The following is a 19,839-nucleotide window of genomic DNA, read 5'->3' on the forward strand; positions in this document are numbered from 1 at the left end:
AATCTCCATGGGCCATTTCCAGTCTCTGGACCCATCTCCTCCCCATCTCCTTTCCCCGTTTGAAGGCTGCTCTCAGTTCCCCCCGAGGCCTGGGGAGCGTTTTGGATATGAGGTGGCAGAAACAGAGGGCTGAAGAAGATAGAATAGTCTGAATTTCCCATTCAGGGAGTGTTGCTGGATAACATCTGTCTGCTTGGAATCAATGGGCCAGATCCTCAGCTGATGCAAATCAGCAGCTCCACGGAGTCAATGAGGCTATGCTGAGCCCAGGAGGGCTTCTACTATAAAACATACATGTTCTTTTCTTGTCGTGTGGTACCACACTTGTTGGCAATGAGCTTTGGGGTGAACTGATGAACCCTTTCTGCCCCCAGAAACCCCTGTGCCAGCACTGGACCAACCGCACTGGAGGGCTAATCTTCCCCACGCTGCCCATCTGAGTGCCAGGTCTCTCCAGCTCTGCAATTTTCCATCACATCCCTCCCCACCTCCATGCTGAGAGGCTCCCAGTTGGGTTTGAATATATACACAGCCCCTGGGTGTTAGTGAGGCCGGGCTGGGGACTGCATTTGCCTCACTCATGGCCTTGGATTAACTGTGGTTTTACAGTTAATCCAATCAGGTTTATCTCCTGACATCATTCGCCAGGTCGCTCCTGGGGACTGAAAACAGGCACTGGTTTGCCTGAGGGTGCCAAGGCCAAAAAGCAGAACTAAGGAGGGGAGAAGGAAGAGAGAGAGACACCTCTGGAATGGGAAGAGCTCAGGTAGTGGAAGGAAAAGAAAGTCCCCAGAGGATGAGGAATGCAAGAGGCTTGTCAAGTGAATGCTGCAGAATTAAATGGAAGCCAAGGCAGCGAGGGCTGCTGAGAGGGACCACATGGGAGGGAGCGGAACACGGGGCCTGTAGGATTGACCTAGGGGGACACTCACCTGACAGGCCTGCTGAGGGTCTAGTTTAGACTCATCTGCAGCTCCCTCATCCCCAGGGGGCTAGCTCCTCAGCTGTATAAATCAGCATCATTCCACTGACTTCAGTGGAGTTCTACCAATTGGCACCAGCCGAGGAGCTGGCCCTCTCTGTTTAATTCATAGGGGACAGGCCAGGAAAGAGCCTCTAGTTAGATATAACAATGTAGAAAGCTTCTTACATTGGGAAAAGTCCCCAGGGAACCCACCTGTCCCTGGGGTACAGAAGAGCAGAATGTGCTCCACCGCCTTGGAGTGATTTGGGGATAGGCTGGTGTTGACAGGGCTTTGAGGGATCTCAGAGAGTTGCCTGGTTCATCACAGACAGAGGCTAGGACAGCTTGTTCCAATACATTTCTCAGGCTGATTGGAGAAGGGCTGAGGATGGCTCTGCTGCTCAGTGTGCAAAGCAGAGGGGGACAGCTGAAAAGCAGGGAGGTGGAAGTCATGTCTGAGTCAGGCTGGCTCTGCTTTTGTTAGGTGTTCCTGAGGGGCAGTTCTTGATTCTGTGTGATCCAGTGGATCAGACTAACTGACCATGCTGGTCCTGGGATGAATGTGCTACCTGGCTGACTGCCTATTGTATCATAGAATATCAGGGTTGGAAGGGACCTCAGGAGGTATCTAGTTCAACCCCCTGCTCAAAGAAGGATCAATCCCCAGACAGATTTTTGCCCCACTTCCCTAAATGGCCCCCTCAAGGATTGAACTCACAACACTGGGTTTAGCAGGCCAATGCTCAAACCACTGAGCTATCCCACCCCCCCATATGGGTTCTGGGGCAGCTCCTCAGCTCATGGGACTCAGAATAGCTCCATTATTTCAGCACATCTAGGCCAAGTTACACAAGTTGAGGATCTGACCCTAGCTAGCAAAGATATTTCTCAGGCATCTACCAGCCTGGTATCTAAGCCCAAATATTGACTAGGGATGGATCCAGAATAGTGACGAAGCCCAATCCAATATGAAGAATAATATTCTAGCTTTTTATAGCACCTTTCATTCATAGATCTCAAAGCACTCTACAAAGGTCAATATCATTTACAGATGGGGAAACTGAGGCTCTGCGAGGTGGAATGACTTGTCCAGGGTCACCCAGCAGGCCAATGGCAGAGCCAGGAAGAGAATCCAGGTCCCCCGAGTCCCAGCCTAGTGGTCTACCCTGCCCAGTGAAGCTGATCCTGGACTGGCAACAACAGCACTACCCAACCCAAGAACTCTACAGTCTGACAACAAACCCAGATAAACCCATGGGATTAACATCCAACCGGACATGGACACAGAGTCATGCCCCTGCATCTCCAGCATGTCTCATGGTATGGTTGCAAGGAGCATCAGACCCTGAGAAGAACAGGGATGGTCCCTGCTGGGCTCTGCAAGCCCACTGGAAACACTGCTCAGACTTGGCTACATCGCTCCTTCCAGCACAGAGAGCAGGGACTGAGCCCCCTACACACACCACACCAAAGCTCTGGATTATTTTGACTGGGTCTACAGCCCTGGGCAAGGCACCTCCCTCTAAGTCTTGCTGCTAGTGTTACTGGGGCTCCCTTCCCGCATCTCTCCTCCCCCTCCATCCCCATCCCTCCCCATCCCTGCCCTCCATCCCCAGGCCTTCCTTCTATCCATCCATCCATCCCCATCTCTTCCTTCCCATCCCTCTCCTCCTTCCTCATCCCTCCCATCCCTCCCTTCCATCCCCATGCCTCCCCTTTTTCCATCCCCTCCATCCTTCCCTCCCCATCCCTGCCCTCCATCCCCAGGCCTTCCTTCTATCCATCCATTCATCCATCCCCATCCCACCTCCATCTCTCCCTTCCCATCCCTCTCCTCTTTCCCCATCTCTCTCCTCCACCCATCACCTCTATCCCTCCATCCCAGTCCTCATCCCTCTTTCCCATCCACTCACTCTATCCATCTGTCTATCTAGCTACAGTCCATTGAGCTGCTGGAGGGGTTGATGGGCCCTAGCACTGCAAATTAAGGATGCACTAAATCAGATCAGGGCGGGGGGGACTAGGGATGGAGGAGGAATGAGATTGGGAGATTGAGAGCGAGAAGCAGGAGCTGACACTCAGGGCTGGTCTACACTACGGGGGAAAATCGATCTTAGATACGCAACTTCAGCTACGTGAATAATGTAGCTGAAGTCGAAGTATCTAAGATCGAATTAATCACCGTCCTTACGGCGCGGGATCGATGTCTGTGGCTCCCCCTGTCGATTCCGCAACTCCGTTCGGGTTGGTGGAGTTACGGAATCGATATAAGCGCGTTCGGGGATCGATATATCGCGTCTAGATGAGACGCGATATATTGATCCCCAAGCAATCAATTGCTACCCGCCAATACGGCGGGTAGTGAAGACGTACTCTTAGCAATGCCGGGAGAATCCCCTTGTGTTTACAGCCCACTGCACCTGGGCCCAGTTGCCACAGCAACAAGACCACACAACTTTCAGCGCACAGAGCCGACCCCTCAGGCAGCCCGACCCCCAGTGACAGTTGGACACCTGCCCCCACAGCTCTTCAGCTCTGCATGGAGGCTCCAGGGCGGGCGGTTGCAAGCAGGGGCGGCTCTAGCTTTTTTGCTGTGCAGCCTTCAGAGGCTTGCCAGCAGGAGGTCCCCGGTCCCACAGATTTGGTGGCTTGCCTGTGGCTGGTCCCCGGTCCCGCAGATTTGGCGGCTTGCCTGCGGGAGGTCCCCAGTCCCTTAGATTTGGTGGCTTGCCTGTGGGAGGTCCCTGGTCCCGCAGATTTGGCAGCTTGCCTGCAGGAGGTCTCCAGTCCCTTAGATTTGGCGGCTTGCCTGCGGGAGGACCCTGGTCCCCCAGATTTGGCAGCTTGCCTGCAGGAGGTCTCCAGTCCCTTAGATTTGGCGGCTTGCCTGCGGGAGGTTCCTGGTCCCCCAGATTTGGCGGCTTGCCTGCAGGAGGTCTCCAGTCCCTTAGATTTGGCGGCTTGCCTGCGGGAGGACCCTGGTCCCCCAGATTTGGCAGCTTGCCTGTGGGAGGTCCACCAGTCCCACGCCTTTGGTGTATCCGCCGTCAAATTGCCACTGAATCTGTGGGACCGGTGGACCTCCCGCAGACAAGCCGCTGAAGGCTGCCTGACTGCCACCCTCACAGGGACTGGCAGGGCGCCCCCACAGCTTGCCGCCCCAGACATGTGCTTGGAGCGCTGGTGCCTGGAGCCGCTGCTGGTTGCATGGCCCAGGCTCTGCAAGGCTGCACGGCAGGGCACGGCGCCTGATATCCTCCTTGGAACAACAGCTCTTTCTGTCTCCCCTTGACCCGGGCCAGCACCTGCCAGATCAGGGCTGCTCAGAAATACCAACTGCTGTCTCCAGCACAGCCTGTCCCTGTTCTCACTAGCCACCAGCCCTGGAGCCGGGTCTATGGTCAGCGCTCCACATTCCTGGCCACGTGGGGCTGAGCACCCTGCGGAGGTGGGATGAGCTGCTGGGCTGGAGTGGATCTGCAATGACCCCTTTGACTGGACTAATGGGGCCCAGGAAGGACCCCACACAGTCCACTTAGGCACAGGATGGCTACCATGCCCACGGGCCTAGCAGTTCAAAAGGGGGGAGGTTTCCTCCGCCCAGACCGGACTGTGTATGTTACTGGGAAGAAGGACAAGGAGGAGAGGGGAACAGATGGATCTTGATGGGGCCAGGGTGACTTCAACTAGGTTATATTCTTGTCGAGTTCCAGGACTGCCCACCACACCCAGCTCTTCCGTTCCCATCTCACCCTGGTGCCAGCCACCCTGGCCCTCCTCTTGTGGTCTGTTACTGGTTCCATGTGGAAAGCCCTCCCATGAATTCATCCTGGCTTTCCCCACTGGAAGTAGGGGAGGGGTGTAGCACCGTGTATGGGCCCTTGGGGAGCTGCGTGGAGCTAGTCAGGAATGTCAGGCTCTCTGACAACGAACACATCTAAAGAACAATGCAGAGCCCCCTCCAGGAAATACCAAGTGACATAGGCCCCTCTTTGGACAGGATGGAAGCCTGGAAAAAGGTGACATGTGATCACATAGAACAGTGTCTGCACAAGTCCGCAGTCATGGCTATGGAATTGCTCTCTCAATATATTTGATCTATAAGGCACAGAATCCCCACGTCACCTTCAGGAATGGCGGGGTTCCCCCCAGGACAGGGCTAGATGCCATTGGTGGAGCAGAGGAGGGTTATCAAGATTGACAGAACATGAAAACTGAATCCCACCAGGGAGGGGTGTTCCTTCCATGCCAGGTTTGGACTCCGCTAGCCAAGTAGCATAGCGGACACCAGGCATCTGGTTCTCCTCTCACTTATACTGGCTTGACCCCAGTGTGACGCCACTGACTCCAGTGAAGTCACTCCTGATTTACCCAGGCGTAAGAGAGAAGAGAATCATGTTAGAAAGAACAGAAACTGAATTCCATCATCTACTCAGGAGGGTGCGTCTGCTCCAGATGAGAGCTGTGGGTCTCTGAGTGCAACAGGGCAGAGAATCCCAGACTACATAAACATGCAGGCCATATATCACCATAGGCATTATGGCTGAGGGGCACTGGACCATTTTAACAGCCCTATAATGTGACCTGGCTCCACATCTGCCCTTCAGTAGCTACCCCCGCTGCCTCGCCACTGAAGCCACAAGAGGTACGGATCCTTACCCTGGTGGGATGGAGGCCCTGGTACTCAGTATTGCAACCTGCTGCGTGCCAGGCCTGTTCAGGTTGTTCTGCCCAGGAAGCTGGGTGCCAGTGGGAGCGCTCTGGCTTCGGGAGAAGGTGGTCACTTGCATGCCGCTAGGGGACCGGACCTGCTCCATCTTAGCTGTCCCCCCAGTTGGCATGGTGCCCACAGACCACAATGCTGTGCCGTTGAAAGTGTTGCTCTGCCGAACAGTCAGAGTCCCATTGCTGTTCCCCACATACACCTTCCTCCGCTGCGAGGCCAGGATGGCATTGGAGGCTGCCCTGGTGCTATTGACCAGAAGGCACTGCTGGCAGGAACACGGCTGCCCGGAGTTGGTGCCCACAGGCCAGGACTGGGACTTGGGGATGGAGCCCATGGTGAGTGGGTACGCCAGGTCCATGCGGCGCCGGAGTCGGCGCTTCCGCTGCGTCTGCCGGTTCATCTGTGACATGCTATTGAAGTAGATCAGGTAGCAGAAGCCCAGAGAGGAGAGGTCCAGCCACGGGTGCTGCTTCTCATAGGCATTCTGGATGGTGATGCAAATATCCATGTCATAGGGGGTCCAGGAGTTGTTGTCGTTCTCCCATTCCCACACGATCCCCTTCCCAGGGGCCGAGGAGGGGTCATAGAAGTTCCTCCTCACTGGGCGCATGGTCCCTGGGGGAAGGAAGAACACAAAAAAGGGATGTTAAGTTCCTCTGCATGGGTCAGACACACTAGCTCGAGTGAAGAATAGAGCCCTCCGAGGTGAGCCTGGCCAATCCAGGTCAGCCTGGGAGACTTCTCCAGGTGAGACAGGATTTCATACACTGGGATGGTCCTTCAAGCCCTGGCTTTCCTAACACTTGAGCAGAGCTTGTTCCCAGCTATCACCCTGGGCTTTTTACACCCATCAGGGCCAGATCCTCAGCTGGTGTGAGGAGTTCTGGAACAGCCTTCCAAGGGGAGTAGTGGGGGCAAAAGACATATCTGGCTTTAAGATTAAGCTTGATAACTTTATGGAAGGGATGGTATGATGGGAGAGTCTAATTTTGGCAATTGATCTTTGATTATCACCAGATAAGTATGCCCAGTGGTTGGTAATGGGATGTTGGATGGGATGGGATCTGAGTTACTGCAGAGAATTCTTTCCTGAGTGCTGGCTGGTGAGTCTTGCCCACATGCTCAGGGTTTAGCTGATCGCCATATTTGGGGTCGGAAAGGAATTTTCCTCCAGGGCAGATTGGCAGAGGCCCTGGAGGTTTTTCGCCTTCCCCTGAAGCGTTGGGCATGGGTCACTTGCTGGTGGATTCTCTGCAGCTTGAGGTCTTCAGACCACAATTTGAAGACTTCAATAACTCAGGCATAGGTTAGGGGTTTGTTATAGAAGTGGATGGGTAGAGTTCTGTGGCCTGCTTTGTGCAGGGGGGTGGACTAGATGATCACATTGGTCCCTTCTGACCCTAGAATCTATGAATCTATGAATCTATGGTGTAAATCACAGCTGATTTCAATGCAGCAATACCAACTTACACCCACTGAGATTCTGGCCCTCTAGAATTATTGGAAGCAAAACCCACTCTACCCTGAGCCCAATCCGCCCCTCGCCCCGGGGTAGGCATGGGGTTACCCTGGCTTTACTCCAAGCTGATGCCAGGGTAATTCCACTGGAATCCAGAGTTGCACTGGAGTAACAGAGCACCAAGTCAGCACCTGGGCATCAAGGTCAGCACAGGGAGTGGCAGAACATGGTTCTCCCACCCTAGTGGGGCTCAGCCCTGATTTGGGGGGCCCAACCTGGAACAGGGAGCGGGTTCAGTCTCATTGGGTCATTCAGTGCTTGGTTCAGCTGCCAACCAGGAGCCAGTATGTGTTAACTAGCGACAATGGGTTTTGTGGGTTCAATGCCTGAGCCCTAGGAAATGGTCTGAACAAACTCACTCCACACAAGCTATGGAACACCAGCACTTTGAATCAGCTAGAGTCAGTGACCTACCTGTGAAAGATTCCATTTCCCCGTTACCAACCACACAAGCCACAGAAGGCCCCCACATATTGCATAAGCCATTGGCCATGGAGCCCCCCACACACACACCACATCAGGCTCCAACTTGATCAAAAAATGTACACCTGGTTTCCAGTCTGAATGTGTCTGGCTTCAACTACCAGCCATGGGACCATGTTAGACCATTCCCTGCTAGAGTGGAGAGCCCACTAGTAAATACTGGTTTCCCATGTAGGTACTTATAGACTGTGATCAAGTCACCCCTGAACCTTCTCTTTGGGTACATCTACACTGCAATAAAAGACCCGTGGCAAGGCCACAACTGGCCCAGGTCGGCTCACTTGGGCTTGGGGGGCTCTGGGTGCAGGACTAAAAATTGCGGTGTAGATGTTTGGGCTCAGTCTGAAGCCCAGCTTCTGAGACCCCATGAGTGTGGAGGGTCTCAGAGCCCATGCTTTTTACTGACCCTTCTCCAATTTATCAACATCCGCCTTGAACTGTGGGCACCAGAACTGGACATGGGATTCCAGCAGTGGTCACACAAATACAGAGGTGAAATAACCTCTTTGCTCCTACTTGAGATGCCCTTGTTCATACATTCCAGAACTGCGTTGGCTCTTTTGGGCACAGTGTCACACCCGGAGCTCACATTCAGCTGATTAGCCACCACGACCCCCAAATCAGTTTTAGAGTCACTGCGCCCCAGGATAGAGTCCCCCACCCAGTAAGTACAGCTGACATTCTTTGTTCCTAGGTGTATACATTTACACAGAGCCATATGAAAATACAAACAGTTTGCTTGCACCATTTACCAAGAAATCCAGAACCCTCTGAATCAGCGACCTGTCCTCTTCATTATTTTCCGCTCCCTCAATTTTTGTGGGAAAGGACAGTAATTAGGGAACTGTTGCCTCAGTGTGAAACAAGGCAGCACACCTGAGACTCTGGGCTTACACCCGTGCTGCCGCTCATGCTGCCACATCTCCATTGCTATTTTTAGCTAGATTAGAGCTAGCGCGGGTGTGTCAGCCCCAGCTGCCATCACGCCTTAGACCGCAGTGTAGACAGACTACATAGTGCCCTGAATCCCCTTTGGCAGGATACCCATGGCTGTCGCTTGGCTTCATTGGAAACCCAAGTGAGCTTCTGTGAACACAGGAATCTGGTGACTGTATTAATATCAAGGCCTTGTCCACACTGGGATTTCAGCCACTGGCATAGCTGCACCTGTGCCAACCCTCATGTAGGCACGCTACACCATCACAACATGATTCGGATTGGAGCAGGCTGCCCCACCTTCAACCATGTCTACACTAGCTAGTTGTACCAATGCAGCTCCACTAGTGGCTGAAATCCCTGGGCAGACGTGGCCTTAAGTGAAAGGAAATCAGTCAGATCAAAAGAATAATGGACACAAATCTGACAAATCTGAATCATAACATTCAAAAACCAGTTGGAAAACACTTCAACCTCTCTGGCCATTCAGTAACAGACTTAAAGGTGGCAATTTTGCAACAGAAAAGCTTCAGAAACAGACTCCAACGAGAAACTGCTCAACTGGAATTAATTTGCAAACTAGATACCATTAATTTGGGCTTGAATAGAGACTGGGAGTGGCTGAGTCATTACACAAATTGCCTCTGTTTCCCCATGTTAAGTATCCTCACATCTTCTTGTCAACTGTCCGAAATGGGTCATCTTGATTATCGCTACAAAAGTTTTTTTTCTCCTGCTGATAATAGCTCACCTTAATTAATTAGCCTCTTAGAGTTGGTATGGCAGCTCCCACCTTTTCATGTTCTCTGTACGTGTATATATCTCCTTACTATATGTTCCATTCTATGCATCTGAAGAAGTGGGCTGTAGCCCATGAAAGCTTATGCTGAAATAAATGTGTTAGTCTCTAAGGTGCCACAAGTCCTCCTGTTCTTTTAGCCAGATCAATGTTTCTAGCACCCTTACTACTCCACCCTGCACCCACATTTTCTGGTCTCCTTCTCTTCCCCCCGCCCCCCATCTTCAAAGGAGACTGAAAGAGAGAGATAGATTATGGAAAATGAGGGCGAGAGCGAACCGGTTGCTCTGTCTAGGTAGTACCACACGGGAGGGAGCAGTGATGGATGAAGAGGGCAGGATGTGGAGGCTGGCTGTGAAAAGCTGCTGCCCTCCTCTCTGCAATGCAGCTCATTTGGATGTGGCATGGCTGGTACAAAAGGGTCACAGAGCTGTGCAGCTGCTGCAGGCAAGTGCCAGTACTTTCTGCAGGCTCCTATGCAGCAGGCAACAGTACGCCCCAAGTTGTTGGGGAGTTACAATGAGCAGGGTTCAGGGCAATGGGAGTCTTGGCTGGGGGGCTGGATTGTTTCGTTACAGAGGAGATTGTGTGGATCATTGGCTGGAGGGGAAGACGAGTCTTTCCACGTGAACTGAAGAGACAGCTTGGGAGGAGAGTTCAGGTTCCTCCTTGGCCAAGTGGTCTCAGCATAGACCAGCCTGAACCAAACCCTGGATCCAAAGAGGCCTCAGCTTTGGGGAGAGCTGAGACCTAACTTAGGACACAGATCTGACGGCTGCACCAGTCCTTGGTCCCTTCTCTAGTTATAAACACTTACCAAGCAGCGAATGATCAGAGTGTTTGGCTAGCTGGAATCTCCTAGCCCCGGCCCTCCTTTTCCAGCCGGGGTGTACTGCGCTTTGTTTGGGGTGCGCTGTGCCTTGTTCGGGGTGCGCTGCGCCTTGTTCGGGGTGCGCTGCGCCTTGTCTGGGATGCACTGCGCCTTGTTCGGGGTGCAGAGAGAGGGGTAACGAGAAGCAGACATCCATTCGGATAGAATTATTGATGCTATTGCACTGGCCAGCTTGGACTAGGCCTCTGAAGGGGCTGAGAGGGGTGGAGAACTGGGCTTGCCAGAGGTTATTCCAACAGCAGCAGTTCACACGTGGGAACATAGAGCCTGGTCCGGAACTGGGTTTTGCAAGCCCTTCCAGTGGAGGGATAACTGACAAGGAGAAAGGCGGAGCTGAGGGCAGGGAGGCAACCTGATTAGTTTCAATCACTGGCCCTGCCTATGCTGGCAGCTAGCCAATAAATCCACTGGCTGATCACTGATCACTGCCACTGACTAATCCTGCAATCTGGTGGCGCCACCTGCTCTTAAGAGTTCTGACACTTCCTATTATAAAATTCTGTTCTCAGTTGCTAAGACCTTTGCCAAACTCCAGCTTCATTAGATTTCCCATGCCAGGAGTCTGCCTTAGGCTGATTTTTTAGGGTAGATTTTAGCAGAAATGGCTCAGCTGTTTCTGAGAACAAGATTAAGGGGAAATACATTATTTTGTTCATGTTAAAAAAAGTTCTTACAACCGTTTGGTTGAGAAGCTGTAGTGCTCCCATGCACACACACTCAACAGAAACTTCTTAGAGTTTGGCAGCTAAATTCTCTGCAGAGCGCGTCTGCACTGAGCATGCTCCAGACCCACAGAACTAGTGCAGACTGCACATGCACCATCCCTACAGAGCATGCTCCAGGTCAGGCCCCCAGGGAGGAGTAGGATTTTCTAGATGCAATTGCTCCTCTTGGATGCTCAAGGCAGCTGTCACCTCTCAGTGGTCACCCTGCTGGCATGCAGGCAGCGTGAATGAGGGGCAGCCTGATCTGAATGCAGCTAGGGACAAGAGCTGGAGCTGTGGCGGGGCTGGAGAGGAACAGATTTTTGACAAGGAGCCTGGTGGGTAGAGCCTGGGAACTGAGGCGTGGGAGGGAGCTAAAGATCAGGTGAGGAGTCAGGTTGGTGTGGGGGAAGAGACTGGGACAGTCCGGACGAGGAAACTGGGGCCAGGGGCCAGCGTGACGGTAGCAGGGGAAGGCTAAGCTCTGACAAGGAGCTGGTGGAGCGGAAAAGTGAAGGAGGCTGGAACTCCTTGTGCAAGGAGATTTAGAATGGAGGCTGGAGCACTGGGGGCAGACGGGGAGTCAGAGACTAGGGGGAGTAGAACTGGATGAGGAGCCCGATGAGGGGAGAGACTGGGACACGAGACTCTAAAACTCAGAGTCCGAGCTTGAGCTGAGACTTCCAGAGCTGCCAAGTCCCTCAGGTGGGTCTATCTACCCTGCAAGTGTACCCAGCTGGGGTTCTCAAGGCTTCCGAGCTCTTGCTGCAGTTCTGGGAGCAGGGAGCTGGTTAGAGCTGAGGCTGCCCCAGAGGCATGGACCCTGGAGGCTCAGGTTCTCCAGCAACCCCCCAAAACACAAAAGTTTGTCAGCTCCGAGATGTGTCTGCAAAACATTTTGGGTTTGAGGAATCGGCATTTTCCAATGAAACCATTTCATCAGAAAACTCCCAACCTGCTCTACTGAGAAACTCCTGCTCTCCGCAAGGGAATTGGGGAGAATTGGACAGGTGCTGCAGGAGCCCCAGTCCGGTGGTACCACCACTGTTGTAAACTGTGCTGCATGTGATGCACCAACATGATGTTAGAACCACTGGGCTAGAAGGATCCGCAAGGGTCATCTAGTCTCACCCCTGCTCAGATGCAGGAGTTGTTGTGTCTAAACCATCCCAGACAGATGGCTCCAGCCTCCTTTGGAAAACCTCCAGGGAAGGAGTTTCCACAGCCTCCCTGGGCGTCTGTTCCATTGGCCAACTGTTCTTACAAGTAGGGAGTTGTTCCTGAGATTTAATCTAAATCTGCTCTGCTGTAGTTGGAACCTACGGCCGCTTGTCCTGCCCTCTGTGTGAACAGGGAACAACTGCAACCTTTCAAATATTTGAAAACCGATACCATGCCCCCCCTTCATCTCCTCTTTTCCAAACTGAACATACCCAGTTCCTTCCACCTTTGCTCGTATGGCTGCATTCCATCCCACTGAGTATCTTTGTCATTCACCCTCTGGATCCTCTCTAGTTTCTGCACATTTGATCAGTATTCTCTCTATTCCTACACCCAGGTCATTAACAAAGATGTTAAACAACACCAGAACAGACTCTGTGGAACCCCATTGAGAACTCCCTCCAATTTGACATCATTCCATGAATAGTCACTCTTTGTTTGCAATTGTTTAACCAATTATGTATCCACTTAATGGTAGTTCTGCTGAGCCAGCATTTCTCTAGCTTACTTATCAGAATGTCATCAAAAGCCTTGCTGAAGTCCGGGTATATGATGTTCACTGCATTCCCCCTATCCACCAACCAGTTGAAAAAAGGACATCAGGCTGGTTTGGCATAATTTGTTCTTGGTAAATCCATCTGGCTGCTAGTGATCACCCCTTCATCCTCCAGGTATTCACAAATTGCTCAGGGAAGCGGAACCCGTCATGCCAGCAAAAGAACTCTTGCCAGTATAAGCAGCATCCATACTAGGAGGGTCTGCAGTATGGCTATGCCAGGATAAGTGCACCAGAGACTCAGCTCAAGCCTGAATGTCCCTTCAGTTTTCAACCCATTAGACTCTCCCTTCCAGGCCTTGCCCAAGAGCTATAGCCTCTCTGTAGAGAGGAAGGATGGTTGAAGGTTATGTTACTAGCCTAACACGTAGGAGATCTGGTGGGAAGTCCCTGCACTGCCACACACTGTTCCTGTGACCTCAGGCAAGTCAGGTAGGCCCAGAACCTCAAAGGTCTTTGATTATAGTAGGAGCTAGCATCAGGGACCAAGACATAGGCAGTCACGCCTTGTGGTCAGAGCAGGCGTTGGGGCTGGGAAACAGAACTGAGAGTCAGAACAAGATTCAGAAGCCGGATGCTAGGGCCAAGGGTCAAGTTGGACTCCGAGCCAGGGATCGAGGCCGGGAGTCAGGGAAAGCAGGAAGAAAGTTGCAGTCAAGGCTGGGAGAGGGTCGGAACAGATGCTAACACTGCTGAAGGTGAACGCTTTGAGCAACCACCGAACTGCTGCTGCTGCTGGCTTAAGAGTCGGTCTGCGGACTCTTCCAGCCAGCCAGGCGGTGTAGCCAGCTAGGCATCCTACCGCAGGCAGCTGCCTTCGTTAGCTTGGCTGGGCGCTAAGCGAGCACAGACGCTGACTAGCTGTGGGGCCTCACTCTGCACTAGCTTGGAGGAGCAGGGCCTTAGTCTCTCAGCCTCAGGTCCCTATGTATAAAAATGGAGCTAACACAAGGCTGTTGGGAAACATAAATGTACTAACAAGATGACAGTGATGGCAGACTGCCAAATCAGTGCCAATGCCCCTTCTCCAGGAATGCGCTAAACCCACCCAAGTCCTTCCCCAGAGGAGCCCTGAAATGGTCACATCTCTCGTGCGTAACCAACGGGGGTCAGCTTTCAGCCTAGAAGTGAGAGCCGGCTGCCAGCTCCTGAACAAGCTGTTTCCCAGACACACAGTTGGTTAAATCCTCCTCTTGGCTCTGTTATAGCTGTAACTTTGGCAACGTGTTTCCCTTTAAAAGAAAGTGTCAGCATGCTTTGAAACAATAATAAAAATCTGCTCCGTAAGCAAATGTTATTAAAAACAAAGCAATCTCCCAGTTCCAGCCCCTCCAAGCCAGCCTGCACAAATGGCATCAGGACAGTGGAATGGGAGCTTGCTGTAAAATATCCCTGTTTTCTTTCTTGTCAGTAGACCCAAGCAGAGTCACTGAGCTAATTTCTGATCTGTTACATTGAGAGAAATCGGGAGTAACATGGCCCTTACTGGGTTAGGTCCTCACTATGCCACACCTCTGCTTGGTGCAGCTGAGGTGGGGAGAGACGGTAAAAGCGGCTTTAATACAGTTCTGCTCCATATGATCCCTAGAGCTGTGGGGAGGAAGCGCAGTCCCCAGGGCAATCTAGAGCAGCCTCAGGGCTGCTCCAAGTTCTACCAACCAAAGGGTTATTGGGACAAGCCATACACACCCTTTGCTGTGGGCTGTGAAGGTGGGTGGTGTAGGCCCCTGGACATTCCCAGTTACACCAGCTTCCCAGTTCCTTTGCATGATGTAGTGGCACAACATGCTGGGGTGGGGTTCAGGATTTCAGATCTCAGTTACAATGGTGTATATCCAGAGTAACTCCATTGGGCCAGACTCTGCTGGCATGAAAACCCTAGTAAATCTGGAGTAATTGTTGTCAGATTCTCATTCCAATTCATCATCTTCATGGCAAATTGCAGAAGGATGTGGTCTCCTTGCAAATTGAGCACCCTGCAGATTGGTCTCCAGCAAGCAGCCTGCAGTGGTCTGGTTCAGTTTGTGTCCATCACCGGGAAATCTTCTCTGGCCATCAAAGCTTTTGACATCCACACAATTGCAGGCCATATAGCAGCATTCTTTGGTATATACACTTTGAAATTCATTCGGCTTCCATTCTAATACGTCCATGCCACGAAAGCCACTGAAAGCATAGCTTTTTGAGAAAACGGTTGAATTTCATATGCCGTGAGCAGCACTTTTTTTTTTAAACAGACTTCCACCAGGCCTTTGATTCAGTCCATTGAGCGAATTTGTGGGATCTGATGAGGTGTTTCGGCCAGTGTCATTGATAGACATGCTCGACAGTGGAACAGAAAGCTGTGTTTGCCTCAGTGGCAGATACATGGCACGGTTTCCTATCTCCACCGGTGTTCAGCAAGGCTGTGTTCTGTCGCCATTGTTGTTCAGGATTTGCACTGATTGGCTAATGGATAAAGGCAGCTGTCGCTGGCGTTGGGCTGAACACTATTCGGCTTTGAGATCTCGAATCTCTGCAGCTGATGGCCAAGTTGGTGCGGCAAGAAGCAGTGTGCATTGGTCTGGTTATTAATCCGAACAACATGGAGTCTCTGGCCATTACCATTAAGCAGCACAGGTTCCAGATTACAGCCAGCTCAGTGTTAACGAGTCCAGACAGGACAGCAAGCAGGTGGCAACTGTCCAATATTTGAGAGATGCTCAAGAGGTGTGATTGCCCCTCCAGCAGCAGTTGCTGCTACATTTGGGTCCCTCCGAGGGCTCGGAGGGGACGTGAGGACATCAAGCTTGCTACAAAGCTGTGGACCTAAAGAACCACAGTTATACAACTCTGATCCCATTTACACTGTTGTAAATCCTGAATAATGCCAATGGGCCGGACTGTGCTCTCAGCGACGCAGGAGTAAAATGTGTTGGCTTCACGGGGTCAGATTTCCACCAGCTGGTGGGAAAGTCTCAGTAACCCCATGGACGTCAGTGCGACAAAGCTGGTGTAACTGAGCGCAGAATCTGGCCCCGCATCTCTGCTCTGAACTATAACTTTCCCCTTTTCCTGCTGTTGTGGAAGATCCAAAAGGCTCTGTGGCTGGGAGGGCGAGGGAGGGGGGTGCGCTCATGGAGACAGCTGTGACCTCCAGAGGAATCTGCTAACTGGTTGGCTGGAGATGTGGAATGGGAAGTGAGCTAAGAGGCAGAATGACATCATCGGGGAAGAGCCCGACAGAGGGTAGAGGTCACCCCCTCCTCAGTGCCTGTGCAAATCCACAGAGGAAGAGCCCCAGCACACCGGGCTGTCACAAGGCTTCCTGCCCTTCCGAGGGGAAAACAATGATTGGATCGGACAGGCCAGATGGCTGTCAAAACCGAGCAGCGTGACTGGAGCCCAGCCTAAAGGGAATAGCTATTGGTGGAGCAGCGTGTATGTGTGTGTGGGGGGGGGGGGGCGGTTTGATAGGAGAGGCTAGAACTGAACCAGTTGTAACCAGCTCCTGGCATGGGTGACTCTAAGTAAGTTAGTGCCAACACCCTGCCAGAGCCCCAGGCTGGCACATGGATGTTATCCTGTTGTGAAGCCTAGACAGAACCTTCTGACTGCGCCTCTGTGGTCGGTTTGCTTGGTCCTGCTGCCCATCATCAGCACAAGGACATGCCAATGGGCAGCTCTTCACTCCTGTGCAGAGCAGGTAACCTGGCAGCATTTTCACACTCACTTTTGCCCAGATATAAATGACTCCACAAAGGGAGAGACAATGGAGAATCAGGCCCTTTAACCACTCAGATTTTCCCAGAATGCACTGGTGCACACAAGGCAAGGTAGCATGGTAGGGTGGGACTCGCCAGCTCTACTTAGAATCATAGAATTATAGACTAACAGGGTTGGAAGGGACCTCAGGAGGTATCTAGTCCAACCCCCTGCTCAAAGCAGGACCAATTCCTAACTAAATCATCCCAGCCAGGGCTTTGTCAAGCTGAGCCTTAAAAACCTCTAACAATGGAGATTCCACCACCTCCCTGGGTAACCCATTCCAGTGCTTCACCACCCTCCTAGCGAAACACTGTTTCCTAATATCCAACCTAGACCTCCCCCACTGCAACTTGAGACCATTACTCCTTGTTCTGTCACCTGCCACCACTGAGAACAGCCGAGCTCAATCCGTCCTCTTTGGAACCCCCCTTCAGGTAGTTGAAAGCAGCTATCAAATTCCCCCTCATTCTTCTCTTCTGCAGACTAAACAAGCCCAGTTCCCTCATCCTCTCCTCATAATTCACGTGCCCCACCCCCCTAATCCTTTTTGTTGCCCTCTGCTGGACTCTCTCCAATTTGTCCACATCCTTTCTGTAGTGGAGGCCTAAAACTGGACACAACACTCCAGATGTGGCTTCACCAGTGCTGAATAGAGGGGAATAATCACTTCCCTCGATCTGCTGACAACGTTCCTATTAATGCAGCCAAATATGCCGTTAGCCTTCTTGGCAACAAGGGCACACTGTTGACTCATATCCAGCTTCTTGTCCACTGTAATCCCCAGGTCCTTTTCTGCAGAACTGCCATTTAGCCAGTTCGTCCCCAGCCTGTAGCAGTGCATGGGATTCTTCCGTCCTAAGTGGAGGACTCTGCACTTGTCCTTGTTGAACCTCATCAAATTCTTTCGGCTCAATCCCCTGATTTGTCTAGGTCACTCTGCATCCTATCTCTACCCTCCAGCGTATCTACCTCTCCCTCCAGCTAAGGGCATGGCTACACTTGCAATTGCAGAGAGCTTTGAGTTAAACCAGCCTTCACAGAGCGCAGTAGGGAAAGCACTGCAGTCTGTCCACACTGACAGCTGCAAGCGCACTGGCATGGCCACATTTACGGCACTTGCAGTGGCATTGGGAGTGGTGCATTATGGGCAACTATCCCAGCATGCAAGTGGCTGCAACATGCTTTTCAAATGGGGGGAGGGGAGGTGGAGTGTAATAGGGAGTGTGTTGTGTGCATGTGGGAGGACAGAGAGTAGGTTTGGGGGGGGCTGAGAGCATGTCAGCATGCTGTCTTGTAAGTTCAGACAGCAGCAGATCTCCCCTCTCCCCCTCACCACTCTCTCTCTCACATAGCATTCCACACTAATGGTTTGCTTTGATATCCGCATTCCTGCAGCAATTCCAAAACAATGACAAGAGTGGCCACTTGACTTAAGGGGATTATGGGAGGCCGATCAGAGGGCAGTAATTCCACATCTTGTTCACACTGACGTCCAGGCGTTTCACCCGAGGCGCACCAAGCGTTATGCTTCTCACCGAAGTGGATTACCAGGAGCGCTCTAGCCATGCAGGCAGAGCACTCAAGTGCCTTGCCAGTGTGGACGGGTCATGAGTTAGGGCACCCAGGGCTGCTTTAATGTGCTCTAACTCGCAGGTGTAGCCAAACCCCTAGTGTCATCCACAAACTTGCTGAGGGTGCAATTCATCCCATCATCCAGATCATTAATAAAGATGTGGAACAAAACCAGCCCCAGGACCAACTCCACTTGATACCCGCTGCCAACTAGACATGGAGCCATTGATCGCTACCCATTGAGCCCGACAATCTAGCCAGCTTTCTATCCACCACGTTTGTGTGGTTAGAAATGCCATTGTGCAGACATAGCATGACTGTGTGAGCTGTAGCCAGGCTGAGGAGAATGTCACAACCAGAACGCGGTTATAACTACAGGCCTAAGCAACCAGTGTTTTGGGGACTCAGCTCAGGATCCATTACAGGGTGGCTGGCCATTGCAGTTTACTCGCCCCACATGAGGACTCCCTGTTGGTCAAACCTGTTAGCCATATGCAAAGTGGCAGAGAAGGGGAGACTTGCTTCCTGGATAAGACTAGTACTTTGCACTCCAGATCCAGGTTTATTTCAGTTTTGCCCTCCACCAGAGCAGCCCGCCCAGCCTTCATGCATTCAGCACATAAAGAGGCTGGACTTGTGGGCTGGATGTCGCAACCTTGGTGCAGTGAGGGTTTGTGCAGTGACAGCAGGAGCCCTGGGAGCCCTGTGTGAACTTGTATTTTGGACTCCCCCCCCACCATCACCCCTAGCCCCCATGGGCTCTCTGGGCTTCTCATCTCCCTCCCACCCCATCAGCTCTGGGCCCCACTGCCTCCCTCAGTGTTTAATTTGTGTTGAAAGAGGTATCAGAGCTCAGCCCTGGCACAAAATTAAGCACTAGCAGGGCAGCCTGAAACCGGCTGCCAGGCACCCAGCTCTGAAGGCCACGCCACTGCTCACAGCAGCGCAGAAGTCAGAGTGGCCTGGGATATGGTGTGTTGCCACTCTGACTTCTGCGCGGCTGCTGTGGCTTGTGGTGCCTGGTGCTCAGCATGTGGCCCAACGCACACAGCGGCACCATTTCTGATTTTGGGGCGTGGCAGGAAACTAACTGTGATTCCAGGGGCTACTTGGGCACCTGAAACTCCAGGGTTTTTTCCAGATAAGAAGTTAGGAATTAGCTGAGGACAGGAGCACTGTACCTAATTGTTATATAAAGAAAGAAAATATATACAGACTCCAGTTAAAGCCACATTTATATGTAAATTTTGAACAATCAGGCAATAATATGGCAAAATAGTCCCAGCCCCAAACCTTGAGGTATCAGTTCTGAAGCTGTTACACAGATCTCAGAAACACACATGTAATACTTTGTACACTATCTTTAGTAGAGTTAAAAATAAAAATAAAATCTGCTTCAAATCTGCTGACTTTCTCTAACAGACACACTCTGTGTTATTGTCATTATCTACTCTATTTTAGTCAATGCTTTTTCACTCCACTAAAAACATGCTTAATTTTAACATATGTGATTAAGGGCTTTTTTCTCTTTTATTAAGAAAGGGAATTTAGTTTTCTAATTATTTTGGCATTTATGTTTACCGATCACAATCAAGTATGTGACTCACTAACATTTGACTCCATCCTTGCTATTAGTATCATACTTGGAAATGCATTTATTTTCATGCAAATTTTAAGTTATTTTACAGAAACACAATTTGAAAATAAGTGACCTTCATCT

At 51.6% G+C, this 19,839-nt stretch overlaps 1 protein-coding gene across 2 annotated transcripts in view; it reads right to left on the reverse strand.

Moving 5' to 3' along the window:
• Positions 1-19,839, reverse strand: part of DTX1 (deltex E3 ubiquitin ligase 1) — a 105,463-nt gene that overhangs the window by 45,037 nt on the left and 40,587 nt on the right. For both annotated transcript variants that reach the window (XM_030583118.1, XM_030583119.1), the window contains one exon: positions 5,624-6,305. In XM_030583118.1, coding sequence (XP_030438978.1) covers positions 5,624-6,305 — 682 coding nt within the window. The remainder of the gene's footprint in view (positions 1-5,623; positions 6,306-19,839) is intronic.

This window comes from Gopherus evgoodei, chromosome 13, assembly GCF_007399415.2.
Source record: "Gopherus evgoodei ecotype Sinaloan lineage chromosome 13, rGopEvg1_v1.p, whole genome shotgun sequence".
Lineage (NCBI taxonomy): Eukaryota > Metazoa > Chordata > Testudines > Testudinidae > Gopherus > Gopherus evgoodei.